Raw genomic sequence first — 9,747 nt, 5'->3', positions numbered from 1 at the left:
GAGCTCAACAATCTTCCACCCTCTCCTTTACAACCTATTTCTTAAACCAGAACTAATGTATTCTGGACATAGAGTGCCTGAAAACCCAAAGAAAATTGGATGTATCTGAACAAACAAAACTGCATTTCTTTAAATCTCCAAGCCAAAAGGAAAAGTGCAGAAACATTTACTCACTGTCCAAACTGTACATATATTTTACCTGATGACCCTTAAAGAAGTGCCCCCCAGTTCAGCAATCACCGGTGCAGAGCAAAGGGAGCTGGAGCCGGCCCAGCCTGTCAGCTCCTGTCTAGGCACTTCTTTCTTTCTTGGAGCTTCTAATTTCTTTCTTGGCTTCTGAGGCCTAACCGTGTGTTTTGATGCACACACGGGAATTAGTACCGTCCCCAATCCTTAGGGCACATCCCTAGCCCCGGCAGAGGCTCTGAGTTTTTCTAGGAGGCGGAGGGTGTGCAAAGCCCAGCGGGCTGAAATCTCAGCCTGGCCGTCTGCTCATCTGCTCTAGGTGGAAACAGACGAGGTAGGCCCGGGTCAGGGGTCAGCAAGGAGACACTTGAAAAATAAAGGACAGAATGGAAGTGCCCACTACCACCGCGGGCCTGGGCGGGAAGTCGGACTAAGACCACCGCGGGAACGCCCCATCCAAAAGGGGTGCCCGGGTGTGGGGACGGAAACCCCAGCAATGACTTTAGTCTCCACACCCTCGCTTTTTTCCCCTGGAGACCGAGCGTCCTTGGCCTCTTCGGCCGCAACCCGGCTCCAGACATCCAGGGGGGCCGGGGCTGGGCTGGGCTGCTGCGGCGCGGGGGGCGCGCGCGGGCGCTGCGCCTTTAAGGCCCGCGTCGGCAGAGCGAGCGCAGGGGCCGGGCGGCGGGGCGGGGCCTCGGCGGGGCGGCCGCGGATTCACCTGCAGCTCGGAGCGCGCGGAACAGAGGCGCGGGCGGCTGCGAGGCCGGCGGACGCACCGGCCTGAGGGAACGCGCCGCCGGCCGGACTTGGCCTGGCTCCCGGAGCCGGGGCGGCAAGCGAGGCGGGCGCAGCGGGGCTGGAGGCTCCGGGCGGGCGCGGGGGAGCGGCGGCTGTGGTCTCGGCGGCGGCGGTGGCGGCAGAAGGGAGCGGGCTCCCGGTGCCGGGCACCGGGCGGGCGGCGGGGAAGATGACCGCGGGCGCCGGCGTGCTCCTCCTGCTGCTGTCGCTCTCCGGGGCGCTCCGGGTAAGTTGCCGCCTCCCGCCCCTGCCGTTCGGAAGCCCCGGGCAGCGCGAGGTCGTCCCTGGAGCCCGCGGGGCGCGCACACACCCGGCGAGGCTCTCCCGGGCTCCCCCGCCGCGCTCCCCGCTGCATCCAGCCCGGCGCCCGAGCTCCGCGAAGCTGCCTGCGGTCGGCAGGAGTGGGAAGCCGCCTGGGCAGCGGGGAGTGGCGGAGCGGGGTGGGAGTGGGGCTCGGTGGAGGACCCGGGGAGCTCCGCCTGCACCGGACCCGCTGAGCCTCCCTGGGCCGCCCAAAGCCCGTAGCCGCTGCCCGGAGCTCGGCTTGCCTGCACGGGGCAGGCTTCCCACTGGCGGAGCCGGCGCGCCCTCCATCGCCCGGGAGCCGCGCGCCGCGGGAGTTGCCGAGCCCAGCCCCGGCCGTGGCTGAAGGCGTGAGGCGCCCGGCGGCTGCAGGCCGGGGATCCGGGAGTGCGGGGCGCCTGCCCGACCTCTCCTGCCCAAGGCCTGGGGGTCTGCCGCGCAGCGCCACTCAGTTTTTTGGGTGCCGGCGGGACTGGCGCTGCGGGTGGACGGCGGGGTAGGACTGCGGGGCACTCTCACCCCTCAGCCCTCGGCGGGGCTGGAGCCCGCGTGTCCGGCGGGGCCCCGGGGGCTGGGAGCGGGTCCGGGCTTGGGCCGGGAAGCCGGACGCCAGGCGGGCGCGGCGCGGGAGGGCGCCCCGGGAGGGCGAGCGGGTCTCCCGCTTCCTCTGCAGAGCCCCGCGGACCGAATCGCTGGCTTTGCTCTGCGCCTGGCGAGGTGCGCGGCCCGCGGGGCCAGAGTGCGCGGCGGCTCCGGGGGCGCCCCTGGGCGGAGGCGGAGGGGCGGCGGGAGTTGCAGGAACCCCCTCTCGTGGCCGATCGGCCTCGCTGCCTGCTCCCGGGCAGCGCTGTTGCAACCTCGGAAATAAACAAGTGCCAGCGGCGGGAGGCCCGCTCCGAGGCCGCGGGGCGCTGGGGGGTGCGCTGGGCACACGCTCCGGGCCGGTCGAAACTTTCCTGGACGAGTTGAGCCTCCCACCGGGCTGCGGGTGCGATCTGGAGCTTCGTGGCCGATAAGGAAAGCCGCGGTTTAGAGCTTTTCGTAAGGAATGAGCCTGCGTCCAGCTCTCCTCCCTCGGTGCTGGGGGCAGAGGGGTGCCCTCCTCGGGGTGGGCGTCTGGAATCCTGGAGCTCCGGGCTGGGGGCGGCCTCAGGAGCCAAAGCATGGGCGGGCGACAGCAGCACGCAGGGCTGGAGGAGGCGGCGGGCGGGAGGCGCCACTGCCAGGTGCGGGCTGCGCCCGGGGCTTCCTGCGCTCGCCGGGGAGCCTAGCACCGCTGTGCTCCTGCTCCTGCTCCTGCTCCTGCTCCTGCTCCTGCTCCTGCTCCTGCAGCGGGGCTGGCTTCCCGCTTGCACACACTGCCTCTCCCTCCACCACCTCCTCCTGCCTGTCACGCCCCCTCCTAGAAGCTTGGGAGATGGCCCTGTCGCCCACCCCATCCTTCCCTGGCCTTGTGCCACGGGCTCTAGACTTCCCTACTGAGCAGGAAATGCGAGCGAGCTCCGGAGGACAGGAGGAGACCCCCTTTCCGGTCAGTCAGGGGAGCTGTCTCCCTGCCTGGGCTGGAGATGGGGGCTCCGAGGGTGAAAATGCGGGCTGAAGACTAGAAGGTGGAAGCGCCTCCACCGCCTTCTCCACCCCAGCCACCGGCAGCCTCCCGCAGAGCTGCCTTCTCCGCCCCACTCTGGACCTAGTCCTAGAGAATCTTCTTCTTGCTCTCCTCTTTCTCCTCCCTCCCGGTGACCCGAAGAGGAGACAAGAAGCTGCCGCCTCCGCCTTACCAAGAGCGCGGAGCGTTGGGCCCAACGCGAATGGTCTGCAGAGCCGCCCACACTTTGGCCTCCCTTCCCTTAGTGGCTTTGGGAGCAGCGACTGAAGTCTTCTTTCTCTGCCTTTTGGACATTCCTCAGGCATCTCCTCTGCCAATGAGGCCCTGGCTGGCCTGGCTTCGCCATCAGGGCGTCCTTTATTCCCTACAGCTCACCTGCTGTGTGTGGGGCTGGGGAAGGATGCTCGGGGTCTACAGCCTCTAGAGCGCTCCCTAAAGTCCCCAGAGAGCAGAGGAGCAGACACGGGGATATGGCATCTGGGTGGAGACCGTGGCCTGCCAGCCTTTCTCTCTTAGCCAGAGACCTTTTGCACAGCAGGCCCTGGATAAATGTCGGTTGGATTAAATTTCAGTGAACTTATTATTGTTTTGCCCTCTCCCCTTTGTGTTCCCAGGCCCATAATGAGGATCTTACAACCAGAGAGACCTGCAAGGCTGGGTTCTCTGAAGACGACTACACGGCATTAATCTCCCAAAATATTCTAGAAGGGGAGAAGCTACTTCAAGGTAGGGTGGGGCGTGGAGGGGTGGGAGTGAATTGCTGCCATGCTTTTCCTTGGGGAAACTTGTAGACGGGAGAGGCAAGGCTTGCCTCGTCTTTGTGCGAAATGATGGCGGTAAAGTGCAGGAGGTGTAAATTGGTTGACCTGAAAGGCGTTTGCATAACAGGTGAATGATTCAGAATCCCTGTCATTTTTGAGTGAAGTGAATCATTTCCTGGGCAACAAACTGTAATTCGGATGTAACATCACCCAAATAGTGTGCAGAGAGACTTTCTTACCAAGTATTTTTATGTATGAAGTTCTGGAGACTTAAATTATCCCTGCTTTGAAATGTATGATAAAGCAGACGATGTTGTTGGAAATGCGGTAAATAAGCCCACAGACGGTCTGTTCACAAATGTGGCATTCATTTTCATTACTGCCCCACTGACAACACGAAAACACACATGCAGGAGGGAACTACCAATTAGTTTTATCGTAATTGCAGGATTATATCCACACTTGTGATGGGAAAGTCAGAGACAGCGTCAAAACTCAGATGACAGTAGATCATCCTGCTTATTGGTCTGTTTCTCTTTCAAGACAAACTAATTAAACTTTATATTTGCATGGGAGGGAACATAAATCAGTTCTTCCTTCCCGGAGTTTGCAGAGTTCTGCCGTGAGCACCTTGGCTGTGAGCCTTTCTTCTCTGCATCAGTTTCCTGGAAGTGGCAGCCTTTGAGTTGGTTTCAAAGCGATAGAGGAAAAGAATGTTGGATAAAGGATCGAAGCTAAGTTTCCGCATTCGGGACTGTTGACTGCCCTACCGGTTTTGTGTCCCAGAGAAGGTAAACTTTTCCCTGCAGAACTGACAGTGGTTCCTGTATGTGTTTGTGTGCATGCGTGTGCGTGAACTCGCTCACGCTTATAGTGATTTTTCAGATCCTCGCCCTTCAAGACATAACTTGTTGGAGTGCCTCGTTGATTCCTGGTTATGTGGATAGGATTTTTATTTTTCACCCAATCCAAGTTTTCTGACTTATTTTTGTTATCTAAACTGTGATACTATTGACTCATTAATCATCAAAAAAATAAAAAATCTCTAGGCAGTTGGCCTAGGAGCAGAATGGATGTGCAATCTAAGAGGGCGTACATAGTAAAGAGTTTTCAAGAGCTGCTCTGTTCATTGTGCTGTTTTTGTCACTTCGGAGTTGGAATGGGTAGGCCATTTTCAGGATCGTTTGCTTTACTGAGAATCTCAGTGAACCCCTAGAGAAGGCCTGGGGAGGATCCTTCACTCTCAGTGCATTGTACGGTCCCTTATAACTCGTGGGGCGCTGACTGCAGTCTGCTGTGTGCATGTCCTGCTGTGCTGAAACTGGCATCTTTAAGCTCTCTGATTATGTGGCCAAATATGTTAAGACCCTAGAGTATCCAATTTTACTCAGGCACTTAAGAAAAATGCCTCTCTTTTTATTAATAAATACTGCTTACTACAGAAGAGAATGACAAATTCTCGTACTTCCTACAACACGACGTGAGATTTCACACGAGCATCTCTTCCCTTTCATGGTGTGTTGTGTGGGGATCTCCACTCCCAGTGGTCCAGGCCAAACTGCACTGTGCTCCTGATTGGTGTGGTGGGAGAGCCTAGATCACTGGCCGCGTGTCAGCCCGGCCCCTGTGGCCAGGTGGTGTTCGCCTCGTGGGGGGTCAAGAGTCACATGACCCCGGGTGAATCTGGACCAGCTCAGACATTGTGTGGACTCATTTTCCAAGCGCCCATTGACTTACGTGTGCAGCCCAGCCCAGGGCTGGTTCAGGGAAGAATTGCAGAGAATCTCCCGAGCACCTGGGCCTGCTGGGTCCTCTCTGCCCCTCCTCTAGGGGCTGTAGTCGCATTGCTTCTCCCGCGCCTGTGTGGGTTCCCTTCTCACTGTTTTCCTCCACTCATTCTTCTGAAGGTGTAGAGTCTCAGGAAGAAAGAGATGTTTTATATCTGACAAATAATTTTGCACATATGGAGGCAAGAGCTAAGGCTGACAGGCCCTGAAACCAGGGCACAGTGACATTTCTCTCTGTACGCAGAGTACTTTGAAACTACAAGACCACGGTGAGGAGGCCTGTGTGAAGAGGAGACAGGAAGCGTGGTGTTTCTGTTATTCTGGTAGGAATCAAGTTAAACAGATAATGACTACTTATAATTGAGTTATTCCAGCGGAGAGAGCTTAACCTTAATTTGACGAGTGAAGCTTCACAGAGTGGCCGTGTTCCTCTGAGTAGGCCATGAGCTATTAGCGGCCGCTCCATGGCTCCTTCCCTTTGCCTGAGTCAGCTCACAGCAGCCCCAAACATACAGATTCCAGCAGGAGCGATTTGTTACACAGTAATTAACTTGTTTATGATAAATGGATGGAAGAAATGTCGTGGCATTTTGTTTTATGTCTAAATGAAAAGCATTTGCATTCTAAAAATTTCATGCTAATTAGGCTTAAAATAGTTTTCCCCAATAGGGTAGCAAATACTATGTATTACGAACCTTCTGAGAAGCGGAGCCGCGAAGTATGGAAATGCAGGACTTAGCTGCTGTTGGGAGCCTTCCTAGACGCCACTCCTGTGTCCCCTGTCTGTGCTTTTTCTGGAGAGTGTTTGCATGCAATTGCATATACTCTTAGGTTACAGTTTTGCTTTTAGGATAATTCACTTATGGCCCTGATCACTGATGCATGGTCATATCTAAAATAGGACGGTGAAGCCGTTTGCCTTAGGCTAAAATGCAGTGTTCTCTAAACCGTAGTTTAGTCTGGGGTGATGGCTAAGCTGGTGTCTTTTTCTCTGCTTTGTTAATAATTAATGGCCAGCCCGCCCGGAAGCTGCAGCCCGGTACCGTGACCTGCATTGCTCTCCCGCGTGGTGGGCGGAGTCTGGGCACACCCAGACCCGATTCATAGCAGAAAACTCGGACAGGCGGGAGAGTCCTAGGTAGCATAGTGGGAACTGAGGACTCCGGGTCGTATCTCCCCTCCATCCTGGAACGAAGCGGGAATAGGTGAGTGGAAACACTGTTCACTGGGGATGGGGTGGAGCCTGGCATCATCAGATTAATGTGGGTACACTGTGTATAGAGTATACAAAGTATATTAACATGGGTATACCACGTACAGAGTATAGAAAGAGGAGCTTGTTTCTAATGACTTAACATGACGTCCTCAGCAAAGCCTTGCCTCTCCCCATTTCTCAATTCGTTTAGGACCATCTTGTGCACCCTCTACCACCTTATTGGAGAGGGACCATCTTGTATACCCTCTACCACCCTCTACCTCCGTATTGGAGAGCTTACATTATCTGGCCATTCATCTCTCTTACTTAAACTCTCAGGTTTCTAAAGGTAAGAGCTCTGCCATTCTTTTTTTTTTGGAGACAGAGTCTCGCTCTGTCGCCCAGGCTGGAGTGCAGCGGCGTGATCTCAGCTCACTGCAAGCTCCGCCTCCCAGGTTCATGCCATTCTCCTGCCTCAGCCTCCGGAGTAGCTGAGAGTACAGGCACCTGCCACCTCGCCTGGCTAATTTTTTTTGTATTTTTAGTAGACGCGGGGTTTCACGTGTTAGCCAGGGTGGTCTCCATCTCCTGACCTTGTGATCTGCCTGCCTTGGCCTCCCAAAGTGCTGGGATTACAGGCGTGAGCCACCGCCCCCAGCCAGAGCTCTGTCATTCTTGTTTTCTATTTATATCATTTCAGGATGTTCTTGGCTAACAGAATAAAACCCAATTCACATAATCTCAAGTAAATGGGGGTAAATTTTTCTTACATAACTGTGAGTGCAGACATAGGTGGCCACATGCTGGAGCAGCAGACAAGGGACACGGTCATGTGCCTGCCTAATCCTCTTCTCCCATTCTGCCATCTTTAGTGTGTCATTTAGTGCCTCGTCACTGCAAACTGGCTGCTGTGGTTCCAGTCGTTGCTTCTGAGTTCAGAGCAGAAGAAGGTGCAGATAGTAGCACCATCTGCATTTCTTCCCTGTACCAGGAAAACAAACACTTTCTGAGAATCCCTGCAGAAGTTGTCATTGACTAGGTCACAGGCCACTCCTAGCTGAACTGATGGGGGTGGAGCTCTGGGAATGCAGAGAAGTGCATTGTCATGTGTGTCTTAGATCCATTATAATCCATCACGTGGTAGGTGTCCAAATTGCTCATCTCAGAACAGAATTGGGGCTTTGTTCTGGGAAGGAAGAAGGAGGGATGGATGCTGAGTAGACCTTCCCCAGTGCCCAGCACTATACCCGAAGCAGAGTCGACAGACAATGAATTGCTGAATGAGTGAATGACTCATTTGCATACAAAGGCGTTCAGACAGAGGCATGGTTGAAGAGAGATCAGATGCGGGTGTCTGGAATCCATATCTAAGAATCTGCCATTTGTGCCACACTGCATGGCCAGAAGTACTATGATCTTGTCTTTACAAGTAGGTCGAAGATAGGCTCTTTGCCCATGCAGTTTGGTTTGAACCACCTCTGCATAGATAGGCAACTCTTCCAGGGCAGAGGCATTCTAGATACACAGCAAGAATGTCAGCCCGTCTTCCTGTGTACTGGATATCCAGCGCTGGCCTAATGCTGGATTTCCATGGTGGCTGTGCAGTCAGTATTGGTCAAATGAAGTAATGAATGAGTCAGAAAATACTGACACTGTTCCTGTTTCTGAGTTGCTTTGGTTAACTCACAGCAGAGAGGGAGCTATGAATATTCAAATAAGTGGTACTGATGATAAGCCAACCATATATACCTAGAATTCTTAGACATTGGAAGTTGCCTGTCCAGGATTGATTCTCTCTCTCTCTCCCTCACCAACAAACCTCATCTGTGCTAGTGCATTGGCTGACAGTGTGCCCTGTTTAATACACCTCTAGACTCATTACACCAAGGTGGCAGTGTGGCTTCTTTCTGGTCACTGGTATCTAATTAGGTTAGTCTATTAGGTTAGGCTTTGGGGAAAGCTGTTTTTATTCTTGGTAACAAGGAACAAACTGAGCTGGCCATGCCTTCTGCCCTTTGCTCTTACTTCTTCTTCCTATCTGGAACTCAGATGTGATGGCTGAGGTAAAGCAGCCATTTTGTGACTATGAGGATGGTGGAACACAGATTGGTTCCCAGAAGGCATCCTCGAACAATGGCAGAGCCCTGGACTCACTGTCTCCTGAGTGGTGAGAAAAATAAGATCAAAACACCATGCTTGGTTTTGTTGTCACGTGCAGCCAAGTGCATTCCCTGACGTAGGGAAAGCTGTGCACACTACCAAAGTCAACCTCTGTCCTGAGCCTGGGTTTTTAGGCTCCCTCTACCCTCCTGTGTTCCTTGGACCTTGGCCACTTGCTCTTGCTTTAAAGGCCCTCCTCTGCTCCTTTGTGAATTGGCGTCTGCACGTAGCACACTGGATTGCAGAGAGCATGTCATGAATACCTGGTAACTGTTGAATAAACGAACAGTCACTACTCCAGACTGTCTTATGGCCAGGAGATGAAAGAACCCTTAGATATATTAAGCCGGGACTATCTGAACCCCTACCAGAGAATGTAAACTCTTTGCTGGGTCTCGTAGTGATCCTCTTCCAGGAAGCCAGAAGTTATATATTGGGGGTTTTGCCTCTGGTCACAATATCCACTGGTTCTAGGGGACCTTGGTGTCTATAGATAAGCAGAATTATGTGAAGGCTGAGTGGGGCTCAGACCCCATTGGTGGCTTGCCCGCACTTTCTTGCTGTCAAAGTCAGAAGGCTGCTTCTTTCTGAGCACCCAGACGTCCACTGCCTCCGTGGGTGGTCACTTCAGGGATCCCTGAAAATGGGCACGCAGAGCCCAGGATGGAGTCCATGGGATCTCTTTGGCCATCTCTGGGGGTGGTCCTTACCTTTTCACGGGGCCGTTATTGTTTGAGGTTTCCAGCAGCTTTTCCCTATTATAGTTTTGCCTGGTCCCAGGATTAAGAGGTTCAGAAAGGGAAGTGTATATCCTGTCCTTAGAAAGTGGTGGCTATCAGATAAAAGGTAGGACCGGCCCAGGAATAAAGCACAGAAAGCATTGCATGGTGCGCCGTCTGCAGGCCAAATCTCACGCTGAGAGAGGGTCCCTGTAGCCCTGGTTCG

At 54.4% G+C, this 9,747-nt stretch overlaps 1 protein-coding gene across 1 annotated transcript in view; it reads left to right on the top strand.

Annotated features, from left to right (window-relative positions):
- The first annotated feature begins 1,077 nt into the window (after positions 1-1,077).
- The window catches only part of CDH4 (cadherin 4), a 693,168-nt gene continuing 684,498 nt past the window's right edge, over positions 1,078-9,747 (top strand). The window contains exons 1-2 of the mRNA XM_050745081.1: positions 1,078-1,213; positions 3,514-3,625. Coding sequence (XP_050601038.1) covers positions 1,157-1,213; positions 3,514-3,625 — 169 coding nt within the window. The 5' untranslated portion in view covers positions 1,078-1,156. The remainder of the gene's footprint in view (positions 1,214-3,513; positions 3,626-9,747) is intronic.

The sequence above is a fragment of the Macaca thibetana genome, chromosome 10, assembly GCF_024542745.1.
Source record: "Macaca thibetana thibetana isolate TM-01 chromosome 10, ASM2454274v1, whole genome shotgun sequence".
NCBI lineage: Eukaryota > Metazoa > Chordata > Mammalia > Primates > Cercopithecidae > Macaca > Macaca thibetana.
Note: the sequence above shows the minus strand (reverse complement) of the source record. Positions and strands in the feature narration are given on the sequence as shown.